Source organism: Miscanthus floridulus, chromosome 17 (assembly GCF_019320115.1).
Source record: "Miscanthus floridulus cultivar M001 chromosome 17, ASM1932011v1, whole genome shotgun sequence".
NCBI lineage: Eukaryota > Viridiplantae > Streptophyta > Magnoliopsida > Poales > Poaceae > Miscanthus > Miscanthus floridulus.
In genome coordinates, this window is record NC_089596.1 from 18,554,305 (window position 1) to 18,569,483 (window position 15,179).

The 15,179-nt window shown below is 47.2% G+C and overlaps 1 protein-coding gene across 1 annotated transcript; it reads right to left on the reverse strand.

The window, feature by feature from the left end:
• Positions 1–13,271: 13,271 nt before the first annotated feature.
• On the reverse strand, positions 13,272–14,438 carry LOC136516194 (peroxidase 2-like). Its single transcript, XM_066509558.1, has 2 exons — positions 14,223–14,438; positions 13,272–14,030 (listed from the first exon to the last, which is right to left on the reverse strand). The coding sequence occupies exons 1-2, from the start codon at positions 14,436–14,438 to the stop codon at positions 13,272–13,274; spliced, it is 975 nt and encodes a 324-aa protein (XP_066365655.1).
• Positions 14,439–15,179: the final 741 nt, after the last annotated feature.

The window sequence follows — 15,179 nt, forward strand, 5'->3', positions numbered from 1 at the left end:
CGGCCTGCCAAAGGTCACTATGCTATCTTAGGAGGGTGTGGGTCATATGCCCGTACCTCCCTACACTATCCACTTCCAACCTAGCAGTAGTGGCACCGTCCTAGCTGGTCGGGTAACCGTCTCTCGCCCATTCAGGAGTGAGTGGTGTGTACGTAGGGTCCTATGATCCAGTTCTCTCGACATACCAATCCTTAGGGGGACCGGATAGGATATCTTCTCAATAAGGGATAACCAACACCCCATGCCTTGATGGCACCTCCATCCTAGGGCTTCATCCCACAAAGACACTCTACTCACCATAGGCTCCACTCATAGGGGATGCCTAGGTCACACCCCCTAGCAAGACTCATCCAATGACTCATCATAAGATCCTGCCCGATCGACTCAACCCTCACCACACACCCAAAACGCACGCCAAGATCTCCCCGGTTGTTACCACATTACCGACACCTAGTGCCTTAACCACTCATATACAATCCTCCACCAAGCATCACATCACAGATATAATGCATAGTAGTAGCAGCAAGTAAGTAAGTGAGCGTCTAACCTAACAGCAGGTGTACAGGGGTATAGGTTGCGACAAGGTAATGGCTCATAAGCAATTCTACCATGCAACCTATCATAGATCATTTGCATAAAAGTAAAGCACTAGCATCTACATTGTAGCATGTCTAATAGGATTATACGAGGTTGGGTGGGATGTGGCACCTGGCAGGTCATCTCAAGCTCCTCAGTGTAGTCGAGGTCATGCTCCTCAGTCTACGGCTCCTCTAGGTCTATCAAACAAGACATATAGTTGCGATAAGTGACTCCAATAGATGATCTCAAAGAAGCAACAGAAATTCAAAAGATCTAAATGCACTCAAACATAAGCCTATAACATAGAGCTCATTTTTAGAAAAATTTGGACATTGGTTTCATATTTTTTTGAGGTCGTATGAATTTTCTAAGTTTAAATCATTTTCTGAAAAAGAAAAAGAACAGGAAAAATCCAAGGCTTGACATGCGGCGTGCTGTGATTGGCCGGGTGGTTACGGTCACTAACAGGTGGGACCAGGTCATCGGTCAGCATTGACTGGTCAACGATCAATGTTGACTGGGCCCAATGGGCTGGGTCATGGGCCCGATATGGACAAGTGTCACGTAGGCAGGCGGCCACATAGCGCAAGCGGGCTGCTACTAGTATTGGATCCACAGGGCTGGTCTAAGGTGGACAACACGTGCGGGTCCATGGACCGTAGGTACGGTCCATGGTGGACCACGTCCATCTCTCTCTCCTCCCTCTCTAGTTCACGGTGCGCCGGGTGCAGGCAGGTCCAGGTGAGGGGGGCGATGGTTCCTCCTCCCACGGTGGCGCTCCTCGCTGGCAGTGAGCTCACATGTTCTCACACTAGGGTGGCTTGGTGGGGCTGCCAGGAGGCTCTATGGATTTGTGGGCCAAAGGTGGCGCATCGGTGGCTCTAGCGCCTAGCGTTGGCACTATGGCGGATAGCGGCGGTGCGAATCGGCGGTGAGGGCACCAGAGTTGTTGTCACAGCCCAAGTGGGGCTTCTATAGCTTCCAGGTGCTCCAACAAACATGACAAGGGCATCAAGGAGAGGTGAGAGGGCTCTGGCAGGGCTAGCCATGGCGGTGGTGGCATTGCAGTGACGGCGGGTTGCAGCGAGGCGGCCATGCGCTCAATTGAGCCCAAAGGTGGCTCCTTTTCTCCAATTTGGGTTGTGGGAAGGCCACAAAACTGGTCGACGGGGATCATAAGCCACGATGGAGTCCGCACCGTGGCAAGGCTCATGGTGGAGCCTCAGCGAGCTCACGACCACGACAAACTAGGGCAAGGCGCAGGCTTTGCGCTCATCCATCTACACGGTGAGGTGCGCAGGGTCAAGGCGAAACTCAATGGCCTGGTCTCATCTCGCAAGGCAACCGAAGTCAGTCAGGATGGCCATAGCATGGCGAAGGCACGAGCGCATGGCCACACCGGTGTTGTAAGGCGACTAGTGGTCCCTAGGGCTCCTTTTCTCCCCACATCTAGTGCGTGATGTGTCCCTCGGTGAGGCAAAGCTCGCTAGGGCACTCTTTCTTCCTCTACCGGCCGGGTACGGGTGGATCATAGTGACACCATGGGTGGCCTCGGCCATGGCGACCGTGCGGTGCGTGGTGAGGGCACACCAGCGTTCCCAAGCACCTGAGGCTCGGCAAGGCTAGGTTCTTGGTCGTGTACATGTGTGTGGTGCATCACAGCGGTGAAAAGGCCGGCCCTTGGCCCTCCAAAGGGGGAGAACACGGCGGCGTGGCTATGGCTCATCCATGGCAGCAAGCACGTGAGAGCAACATCGAGAGCTCACCGTGGTGGCAGGGTAGGTAGAATGGTGGTGCGGTGGTGAGGCAAGGCAGTGATGAGGTGGTGTAGTGCCGTGCCGAGCAACTACGCCAACGTAGCAAATTGGGCAGCGTCTCCTGCTCTGGTAGCGTCTTCATGGTGGTAATCCACTTCAATAGGTGGCGCTGCTTCCCCCTTTGCTACTTCTCCTCCTTTCTCCTCCTCTTCTAGCTTAGCATGTCTGGTGAAACCGCTAGTGGCGGCGGGGTGGATGGGAGAGGGCTAGGGCACCGAAGAGGGGGTTTTATAGCCTAAGCTCGGCCATGGTGGGCGGTAGATGGCGGATGGAGGGGAAGAGGGTATGTGGAGGGCGATTATGATCTCTAGGCTAGGGTTTGAGACTCGGCGTAGGATCACGGGTGGTTGGGCGCTCCCAATTTCGAATCCCCAATAGTCAAGGCAAGGACAGGCAGTGTTAGGGGGGTGTGGGTCCACAGCGATGTCATGCACGTCACAACATCGGCTAGGAGAGGTGAGGCACGCTGGGGTTGCGGATGTGGTGCACATCGGCTTGTTGGAGCACAACGGCTAGGGGCGTGGACGGCCAGGGCATACAGGGGACCATTGGATTCCCCTGGTCACCGGTGCTCTACTTTTGGAAAAGCAGAGGAAGGGCGAGGGTTGGTGATGACAGGTAGGACCGGGCTATCAGCGATAGGAGGGAAACGGCGATGGCGCGTCACGACATGGGTGGGTGTGGTATGGGCCGTTGCTGGGCTGGCTCGGCCACGCGCTGGCATAGGCACGTGTAGGAGGGAGCTGGGCTGCGTTGCAGGGCCGCCGGTGACGCGCGTGGGAGCGATGCTAGGCTATGCGGGCAATGTGGGCCGGTGAGTCTGGGCAAGCTGGGCCACAGTGCTGGGCCATGGTGGCTACTTGGACTACTTTCCTTTTTTTTATTTTTCTCCCTCTTTTCTAATTCCTTTTCTAATTCTATTTCTATTTCCACACTACACCTAGGGCACCTATGCATGCATATATGTGTTGCCAATAGATATACTTCCTAGTGGGGGTCCACTAGGGATCATCTAAGGCCCTAGGGTCCAAGCCAAAGGTTGGCAACTTCACACAACAAGTTATTTATAAAGGTTGAGTTGATTTTATTACATCACATACAATCATGAAGAAGCAACTCACAAGTTGAATTAAATGCAAAAATACTCAACCATGCTAACTTGGGTTCTACTAGTGCAACTACATGGGTGGTTTCCTAGTATGCACACTCACCATGCATGGGTTTTGTTAGAAAAAATTTTAAGTTCAAATTTTTGGGTTATTGTAAAACCTGGGTTGTTACACCCGGGTGGCGTGCGTGGCCTCCACGCTGGCGGATAGAAGTAGCGCGACTTCCTCTGTTCGGACAGAAAAGCAAAGGAGCGGCTAACATACAGAGAAAGAAGGAGATGCTAGCGGTGCTTCCTGCCATGCATGCAGCGCATGCTAGGGGGTGCCGTGGCTCCTTATGTGCGTGCTACGTACATGAGAAGCAAGGGAGGGGTTGGGCTGAGTGGCGCTCGGGTTGGGCCAGTTGGGCTTGCCACGTGGGCCTGTGGGAATAAAGAAGAGAAGGGAAGGAGGCAGGCTAGGCAGGTTAGGGCGGTTTTCTATTTCCTACACAAGGATTTTAGGAGAAGGGCTACCTCCAAGCACAACAAGATAAGAACCAACTCACACATGAAACCTATACTACATGGTGCACAAGATTATTGTAAGTTTAGTCTAAATAAGATGGGAGAGACTAAGGTTAGTTGGGAAAAATGTTGACTTAAGTTGACTACGCATTACATGTAACACACGTTGCAACGAATTTTTTTTGAAAGTCGGGATTTTTATATTACACGGAAACATGGGATGTTACATGTACGTTCTCCTATTATCCTATCCTCGCGTAGCTCTAGTAGTTCCATCTAGGTATGTGCTCCTATAGCTTTACTCATAAAAACATAGAATGGAGGAGGGGTTGAGTACATAAAGTACTCAACAAGCCCTAAACTTTGGGTGGAGATGAGGTGGAAGGAAAAGGCTATATGTGGAGGGGGTTATGGTGGTTGAGGTGAAAGTGGTAGGTTGTAGTAATTGTAATTATAGGTTGGGCCCTGGCAGAGTATTACCATTCTCACCAGTTCCTGGTGTTCATTATAATTTATTAGATTAGTAAAGTGCGTCTTACCAGATTATTATAGTTGTAGAATTCTAATCATAGTATCTTATCCTAGCATCTGTCTATCCCAAGGACGTGGTTATTCGAATAGATTCAAGAAACTCTGTAGAGGTGTATAAATTTTCCCACATGATAGACGCAGTTCCTAACCATGCGTAGGGCAGGAACATGCCTAACAAGACCCCCATACCCGAATGGGTGCTACCCTAGATTTTCATATAACTCTACCGCGGCTTCTTAGGGGTTGGAAAACACACTAATCTTGGGAGGATACCAAATCATCCCATTACATAATCTCAGATGATACCAAATCATCCCATCATATAATCTCGGACAATACCAAATCATCCCAACATAATAGTGCCGATAATACTAAATCATCAAAATAAATAATAATATGGGCTCGAACGCGGCCAGAGTCAAGGGGCTTAACGTGGAGGATCACATAGCAACCACGCCAACCGAACCATGAAAGATCACATATCATCCATGTCTTCTCCTGATATTCCGCTGTCAACACCAGCCTCCTAGTAGAAATTATACTTCAACCTAACGGGGTGTGAGACCAAGTCTACCCATATTAGACATGTGGTCGTACAAAATATCTCACTAGGCGAGAGGGACTATGAACCGGTCCTTATATGACCAAGGCGAGTATCTCCCACAGGAACCCTCACCAGGCGATCCCGCTAAGGTAATCTATCCCACATAAATTACCCCCACTCGCCCCCGGGGTTTAGTCTAGTTTTACCAGTTTAAGTTTCATAGTTATTATCCTCAAGTTCATAGAGCTCATATCATATCAAGGTAACCATTACCTTATCATTAATCACATTAACATAATCAAACCGAGCTCATAATCTATTATAATTTTATAAATTTATAAAAGAGAATTTAAGTAATATAAGTTGAGTTTATTAATTAGTGGAGATGGAAGGTGGAGGGTTTACGGTGGAGGCTAGCAAGACGAAATGGTGGTGAAAGGGGGAGTAGTTGAGGGATGGTAAATAAAGTGGAGGGAAGGGAATAAGTGGATGTTAGGACTTGCCTCTGTTCGCTGACGATCATGTCCTTCTCTGATTCCTGTGTCTCCTGTTCTAGTCTTCCGGACTCCATCAGGTTCTCTCCACGTCTTCTATCCTACGCGGTCTAGCGTCGACAGACAAGTAAACACCAACAAGGAAAATGAAAAGAAAGGCATGTAAACAATCATAAGCAATTAAAGTGAAGGAAACAATCCTAGATGGGCTGGTCCTATTGTGTGATAGGTTATTATCTAGGGTTATCATTATTATGTCAATCTGAAGTAAGATTTGGATGAAGGGATTTCATCCAAAGGGTAGGGCTTCTACGGGTTAGGTTAAAGTGGTGGGCTGGTCTAATGAAAAACCAGACCACATTACTATATTTCACTATTATGTGAACCTAAAAAAGAAAGCCTGACCAAGTCATCATAGATGACTCGTCTAACTTTTATAGGTTCACGGGGTTTGTGGCACATATGAGCATGCATATGTATGTGCCCAAGATTAATTAGGATGGAAAAGGGCAGGATATAGAGTTAGCCATACATAGGCGTGTACTCGGGTATCGGACATCTCCTTGTATGTATAGATATATATTTATTTTAGGCGATTGGGTATGGATATGTTCCTGTATATGTCATGGTACATGCACACACATGAATAGCCCTGGATAACGAGTCGGCTCGGCTCGTTTGGGCTCGGCTCGTTCTGGCTCGTTAAGATAACGAGCTAGCTCGGCTCGGCTCGTTATCCTAACGAGCCAGAAAGCCAGCTCGGCTCGGCTCGTTAAAAGCTCGAGCTGGCTCGTTAAGCTCGCGAGCCAGGTATAAAAAATACACAAAATATAATATTTGCATTTATCTAAAGTTTGAGAATAATAATAATACAAAAGAAATGCATCTAGACCAGTTACCAGTCAATTTATAGGGTCTAGACCAGTTACCAGTCAATTGTAAAGTGCAAGACATGAAGTAATACAAAAACTAATTCAAATTTTGATACTTTTTTCTTGGAAGCTTGGCTCGTTTAGCTCGCGAGCGGCTTGCGAGCTGGCTCGAGTTGGCTCGTTATAGCTAACGAGCTAAAATCTTGGCTCGGCTCGGCTCGTTATCATAACGAGCCGAGCCGAGCCGAGTTGAGCCAGCCACGAACCGAGCGAGCTAACGAGCTTCGAGTTTTTCGTCCAGCCTTACACATGAATATATGGGGTCAACTACTACTATGGTGATGGGCTACTACTATAGTTAGTATTTAATTTAAATATAGGAAAAGAAAAGCAATCAAACTAGAATTTAAATGGTCACCAAATACTAGAACAAAGGGTATGAATACGTAGAGCTTGAATTGAGAAGATTTTTTGTGGAAGAAACAAGTGATTGGGAGTTAGGACGAAGAAGATATGATTTATCAAGGATTTAATAGGAAAAGTATATGTGGAATATAGATTGAGAATTACCTCTAGAAATTAGACTAACGGGAATGAGATGGAAATGCTTGGGTAGGGTCTACGGTGTACCTAGTTTATTTAGGGATTTTATAGGAATTTTTCCATGTAAGGAAAATGGACTTTGCTCCTCTGTGTACACAGCCTGGGTGTACCTAGTGTTTTCTCCTTGACTGGGTGGCTGACGCACGGGCCAGGGCAGGCGGGGTCAGCCTGTTGCGCTGTGCTGTAAGCCGGGCCTATACTGCGTCGTGGACTTCTCTCGCACTGGTTTACGTGAACCGAGTGCACCGAAGGAAAGGAAGAGAGGGGGAGGGTCACGGTGGCTGCCACATGGGCCATCCCTGGCTCCACCTGCCTTAACGGGCGCGGACGCCGTTTTCGGTCGGGTCAGAGGACTTAGAGGGAGAGGAGGAGACGGACAGGGAACGGCGTCGGGACGGCGGTCTTCAGCACGGCGGCGGAAACAGGGCAGGGCGCCCGGAGCTCGCCGTTGTGGTTACGCCGGCAGATTCGGTGCTTGGAGTGCACCTCCGACGAGTTGCCGGTGTCCTGGAGGTCTATCCACAGCGGTTGGAGGAACCCTTGGTGATGGCGGGTGCCCATAACGAAAGCGACGGCTTGCCGGGGTCACTGCGGCGGCGCGAAAACGCCTCTGCCCCCAAGCGGGTCTCTTGGGGTTGCTTCGATGTGCGCAGCGCGACCACGAAGTAAGCGCGAGCGTATAGGTATTCTGCCAAGTCACTACTATGGCGGCTCAGCGGCGAGTCACGACTATGGCGGCTCGGCGGCGGGCTGCCTCCGTCGGCAGGACGATACAGCCAGAGAGAAGGCGCTAGAGACGGCGGGTAGAGGGTGAGTCCGGGATGCTCACCTACTACTCCAATCGGCCTTGTATGGGCTAGGGGAGAAGGGCTCGGAGCTCGGCTCCCATGGAGGTCGCGGCACCCTATTGGGGGAAACTCTAGCTGCCGCTCAGAAGAGAAGGGGAGGAGGGGAGGTAGAGAGGAGATGGCGTGTTCTAGGCCGAGACCAATCTCTCTGCTTTGATTATGGAAGCGGAGGGGTTCTGGCCGGGCCTATTTATAGGCGACGGAGGTCGGTTCGCACCGGCGAGATATTTTCTCGCCGTGCGCTCGCTTCCGCACGCGCCAAGTCTTCTCCTTTCCCGCGCACGCATTCAAATTGTAAGGCGGTGCGCACAGCTTGATCTTATCCTTTCGCGCGAGCGCGCTCGAGCGGGAGATTCAAACGGGGAAGGCGATTGAGCACAGCAGGTCGGCAGCCATGGCGACATGGGCACAGTACGTCGTTGACCACCGGGAAGAAGAGGAAGATGACATCCAGGGTCCGCGGCGCGTCCTTGGTCCTTATCCGTTTGGCTGGGTAAGGCGGTTACCGCAAGCCCGAGGCAGCGGAGGTAGACGACGCGAGCGACGCGGGATTCGCGTCGACGTCGCGAGGTAGGTGACGTATCCGACAGGTTGGGCCGCGGTACCAGTGGAAGAAGGGAAGGGAAAACAGGAGCGGGCTCGCGTGTGAAGGTGGGCCGAGTGAGAGAGCCGTGCTGGCGCCGGGGTGTGACACTGGGCCGGCCCAAGCGCAAGAGGAGAGGAGGGGGGAGGTGCTCGCGGGTTCGGGCGACGGCCCAAGTCGAGAGGGGAGGCAGGCTGCCTTGCGGGCCAGAAGAGAGGAGGGCGAGAGATTGAGCCCAAGGTCCATTCCCTTAATAGAATTCCTTTCTATTTTTCAGAAAATAAACTAAGGCACATATGAAAGATTTGAATTTGAATTTCAAGGGGATTTGAAATGTGGTGGACTTGGTAAAATCAGGGGAAGGTCAAGGATTTTATTTGGATGGAGAGTGCCAAGGAAAAATGCCAAGGAGAATTACTTGATGCCAAATAAATTCTAAGGCAAACAAATCATACACAAGCAAGCATCCAAGCATTTCAATCAAACAAGCTAGCATTTCATCACTTCAAACATTCTAACCTAAATGCATATGGTGAATTTTGATGCAGGGTTTTCGAAAGACATTTTAAAAATGCTTTTGCGGAAAATAAATAGTCAAGGTTTTAATTTGTTGTAAAGTTTTAAAAAGTTCGAATTTTTAGTGTTTTTTATTATGATGCAAAAACAGGGTGTTACATCAATAATACTACAGTTGTTCTAGAGGAGCGAATTGTTTTCATCCAAGTTAACCATGATCTCCAAAGGCTGTGGTTCATGACTTCCACCATTAGATTGTGCTCTATATTATCAAAAACTTTCTCAAAGTCTAGCTTGAGAGTATCCACTTCTTTTTTTGAATGATGACATAGATGTAATTATTGAAAAGCCCAGGGTAGATAGTCTTGAATGGTTCTGGTCCTGATAAAGCCATACTAATTCTAAGGAACTAACTACAAGTATTGGAGAGAGGACTGTTAAGAAGAATTGGCGATGGCAGTTCGACGAATATATGGCGAGATCGATGGATAGCGAATCATTTCGGTGGACGGCCTATCACTGTGCCAGAAAATCCACAGGTCACAAATGTGTCTGATCTGCTAATGCTGAGTGGGGGCTGGAATGAGGACTTGATCAAGCAGGTCTTTTTCAATGTTGATGCTCAGGCCATTCTGTGCACACCAACCAGGGTCCAGGGGGCATGGTAATGATGCCTGGGCATGGGAGCCGGAACGCCATGGCTTATACACGGTTCGGTCGGCGTATCGTAAGCTGTATGAAGACAATAACCAGCCAGTGAATGACGGGGGAGCGTCCACCTCTGATGAGAAAACATGGAAACAGATTTTGGGTATGTGTGTTCCACCAAAAGTACGTGTCTTCTGGTGGCGGGTTGTCAATGGCTTCCTTCCAACAAGAGGAGTTTTGCACAGAAGGCACATTGAACCAATTCCAACTTGTGAGATGTGCGGTGCAGCGGATGAATCAATAAAGCATGTGTTGATGGACTGCACTGTTGCCAAGAGTTTTTGGCGTGAAGCAAAGAAGGTCACGGGTGTTAAATTGTCAGAGCTGCATCCTCTAACTTGGGCACATGATCTTGTTGATCCGGCTCTATGCCCTCCGAAGGATGTGGCTATCTTTTTATGTGGTATGTGGTCTCTTTGGATGTCCATGAACAAGCAGCAGCATGGTGAGAAAGTTTGACTAATGCATGTGATGGTGCAATGGGTGACAGACCTGGCTTTTGATCTCTGGCAGATTGCTCATCCTCCATAGGTCCACCGTGCAGCAACGCGAGAACATCAGCATTGGCAGAAACCAGAGTCCGGGTGGGTCAAGTGCAATGTGGATGCATCGTTCTATGACAGAGACCGAAATGGTTCGTCAGCAGTCGTCCTACGTGATCATGAAGGTAGAACTTGTGGGGGGACGGCCAAATGGTATGATCATTCCATGAATGCCTTGACTACGGAAGCGAGGGCGTGCCTGGACGGCATGCTGTATGTGCAGGGAAGGGGAGTTCGCACGCTAATTCTGGAAACAGATTGTCAGGTCTTGGTGAACCTTTGGGACAACCGCTCAACACAAAATTCAGAGGTAGATCCTCTTCTGTACCAGTTGGCCGATCTCAACCGGAGCTTTGATGATTTCAGAATCTGCAATAGGTTAGCTCATGAGTGTGTGTGCGAGGTTGGTTTCTCGTGAAAACCCGGTGGTTGAGTGTATAACTCCACCAGCATTACGAGTTACCGCTGATGCTGATTGTAACACAACTCATGGTTAATATAAAGCTCCGGTTATGCTAAAAAAAAGATAACTGTGTGCAGTCTATTTGCAAATAGCTTTGTGATCAGCTTGACTGAATAATTTATCCAAGAGATTGGTCTGAAATCAGAAATGGGTGTGGGACCTTCTTTCTTGGGAATCATAGTTATATGTGGGAATCATTGATACTTTTAAGACAAACTTCATTATTCTAAAAAAAGCTAGACAAGGAGCATAAAAATCCTCCTTGGCCAATATTTCTTGAGGAAAATCATTGTTGAATCCATCCAAGCTAGGTGCTTTGTCTGAAGGTATTGGCTTGATTACTCTGGTCATTTTCTTCCCTAGTAAAAGCTTCCTCAAGAAAGGAAAGGTCAAAATGAGACTTAATGAGATTGGCGAGATCAAATGGGTTATATTGGAATTAAGATTTCCCCGATCTTTCTTTGAAGGCTTCCAAAAGCAACGGGGCTCAATGATGATTGAACATGCGCTCTCCAGTGGCAGAATCTAGCTAAGTTATCAAGTTGTTTCTATGCCTTATGGTGGCATTGCATGAAAAAGATGTGTTCCAGGGTCACCAAACTTGACCCATCTGACTTTCCTCCTTTGTTTCCAATAGATCTTCTATTGATTAAGCAAAGAGCACTACTACAAAAATCATTTTGCGAGGCAGACCAAAATATTAATGCACGTGGGCACGTCTAGTGACTGCCTCCATAAATGGTTAGGAGAGCTCTAGAAAAATGCTCACCTTCCAAAAACATTTACGGAGACGGGTGTCCTAGTAAGACGTACACCTCCGAAAATTATTGATTAACGGAGGCGATCGTCTTAGGACGTCTGCTTCCGTAAATCAATTTTCGGAGGCGGGCATATTAAGATGTCCGTCTCCGCTAATTAATGATTTTCGAAGGCGGACATTCTAAGAGTACGCCTACTAAAATCGATTTATGAAAGCGGACGTCTTAAGATATAAATAGCTGCATCAAAAAATAATTCATAACTTTTTTCATATGAACTCGGATGAAGACAAACTTTATATCAAAATTGTAGCCCTTAACGTGATCTACATCTTTGTAGTTAAAAAGGTTTTTAATTGAAACTATTTAGGGTCCCAAAATATTGTTGTAAATTTATAGATTTTGAAATTTTAAATTTTAAATTATCAAACAATCTCGGTTGTTGACATGGTCTACACGAAAGTTAGAGTTCTCAATAGAATCTACAATTTTGTAGTCGAAAAGTTTTTTATTTAAAGTTGTTTCAAGTCCCAAATACGTGTTCAAAGGTAATATATTTTAAAATTCCTAAACGATCTCGAATGTTCACATAGTGAATACCAAAGTTATAGTGGCTGACCTGAGCTACATGTTTGTTGTTGACAAATTTTTTAATTTAAAGTGGTTTAAAGTCTCAAATATGTGTTTTAAAATCATATATTTTTAGATTCAAATTTTTGAACTTTTCAAATAATGTCCGATGGAGATACATCATATACCAAAGTTGTAGTACTTGATAAAATTTAAAACATTATAGTTAAATGTTTTTCATTTAAGTTCATTTAGTAGTCAAAATATCTAATATAAAATGAGGATATAAAACAGTAATATATTATATATAGACATGAATGAGTATGTGGTGCAGTGGTAGAAACGAGGCAGTGTTGAATGTTAGGTTGAACCCTAGAAGTAACATTTTTTTGGTTTTTGGGTTTTCTAGAGACCATTAACGGAGGCAGACGTCTTAAGACACTCGCCTCCGAAAAGCCTGATTAACGAAGGCAGACGCTGTGTCTGCTTCGTGCCTCCGTTAATAAACCCAGCCTGTAGTAGTGGAGATCAAGTTTTCTTTCAAAATTTCTCTGAAGTTCCACTCAGCTAAGCTTCGGTCTCTGTATTCTTCAATGATTTTCAATAGGGAGATGACCAGTTTTATATTAGCAATATATTTGAATTTAGACTTGGGAGTTGTAGCTGCCAACTCTTAAGCACTCTTCTCGAATTTTGAATTTGCAGTGACGACTTCAGCTTTGTCAGGTTTGTGCAGACAATTATCTCCTTTTCTCTAGACCGGAACCCAAAATCTTATTAAAAATTCCAAAACCTTTTCCTATTATTTTTTTGGGCCCAAACCACAAACATACAGTCCTTTTATGATTTCCTAGCCCATCCCCACAAAGGTTAAATAGAATATGTTGCTTTAATCGAGCCTTTACATGGCTGAACCATCTATTATCACAAGTAGTGTAAGCTGAATAATTGCTTCATTCAAGTGTGATGTCAAGATAAAAAGGGCAACCGCTGGCCGATTACACCATGAAGGTAACTTTGTGTACCTCTCCTCTAGGAAACATTATATAAAATATAAGCACTAGAAACAGCTTTAAATCTATAATGCAATCAATTAATTGTACACCTCTGAGGCTACAAGAACAGCAAGAGCCAAGAAATGAAGCAACAAGCAGATATTGAAACTCATATATGAAATGCAAGATTAGAAGTGTTGGCAGCAGTAGGTGGTGGATCTTGCTTCACGGCCTCAGTTACCGCTGTTGGTGGCGCCGCAGACTCTCCTGATCTCACCCTGGGTGCCCGTAAGCACCTGGATGCCTCCCATCTTCACCATTGCCCCTGCGAACCGTGCCATCCACGCGATCGGGTTGGCAGCGTTGTCCTGCACCATCTTGTTGGTGGTGTTGCTGCTCGTCAGTGTCTGGTCCGACGTGAACATCACCTGCCCGGTGGCCAAGTTGGAGTAATACTGGTTGCTCAGCTTGTTCGGGTCTGTCACACGGTTGTTGTTCAGCACGGTGCCGCCGCCGCCTTGTGACGGCGGAGGGCACACTGCCTTGAGCCCTTGAGCGAAGGTGGCGTTCATGGTCGTGTCCACGGTGGGGTACAGCCGGGGCGTGACGAAGGAGCAGTGCGTTTGGCCGAAGGAGTGCGCGCCAGAGAGCGCCACCAGGTCGGTGGGGTTGAGGCCCTTGTTGTCGAAGCTCGTGATGAGGTCCTGGACCTGCATGTTCGGTGCAGGGAGGTTCCCGAAAATGTCGTTCATGTCGGACACGAATCCGTCGCGCCGGCCGCCGGGCATGGCGAAGGCGAAGCCGCCAGAGAGGATGGCTGAGTCGCGCGCGGCGTAGGCGAGGATGTCGGCGCAGGAGACGACTCCGGGGCAGACGGCCTCCACGGCTGCCTTGATCGTGTTCACTTCAACGTAACCACGTAGAGGGATGGCTAACTTCTCCGGCTGTGAGTTGCTATTGGACTGGTCGAGCAGAATGGAAGCGTCGCAACCCTGAAACAAACAAAAAAAATCAATTGATCTGTGATCACTTACTTACAGATGAGCTTGTAGTTCTATTACATACTATGCATCGTTTTAGACATTTTGTTCTAAGCATGCATTGTTACTGACAATTTCATATTATAAAAGTATATATGTCACAAAAGGATCGGAGTAAGAAGTCATGGAAGAAGAGATCATTACCCTGACGAAACAGTCATGGAAGAAGAGACGCACAAAGGCAGCGCCCATGGTGGGGTCGTTGGAGATGATCTTCTGAGTGGCATTGCGGACCGCCTCCTCGGCTTTTGGGCATGACGAGCTGTAGAAGTTGTACTGCAATGCCGTACCAGACGCCGTGGCCATCGCAGCTGCAGCGATCACCATGATCACTAAGGCCTGGCATGCCGAGGTCGCCATCGCTATGTCTCAGTGTGTAAGCTATTCAAAGCTTTCAGAAATCTCTCTGTGTTTGTGTGTGTGTGATGAATGGAGTGTTTGATGCTGACAGCAGTGTGGTCTCCGTGGGTATTTATAGATAAAGACGCGAGGAAACAAGCGTCGTTGCTAACGCATCTCTCTCAAGTGCAGGGAGCTAGTTCGTTCACTGCTTTTTCTGTTTTGTGTTTGAATAATGTATGTAAGCTAGTCAACTACTGAAACTTAACAATGATTTGGGAGGTTACTGATAATGCTACACCATAAACTGGTTACAACTGTTGGTTGTTCCAGCAGCTAGTTCTTGGCGTGTTGACATTGCCGATCGATCATATATATACACATATACGTGCTAGTTTATTAATCTCGTTTCAGGATTAGAAGACTTTAGTTTGAGCTAGCACATTGACATTGTGGTGTGAAGAGTTAGAAATTCAATGTCACTGATGAGAACGCAGCTAGCTAGCTTAGGGCAAGATTCCATGTACCTAATAATCAAGTTGTTTGTTGACTTCGATTTGGGAACTCCTCTCTACCGACAAACTCACGAACAGAAGCAACGACCTAGAATGAAATGGCCAGCTACATGTTTCATACTTGTTGGAAAGCATTATATATGCCCGATCAAGAACGTTGTCTCTCTTTTATTTATTTGATCTAAGACGATGTGTTTTTATTGATTGAGGTCGCATATGATTATATATGGACGTATCTTATTTAGAG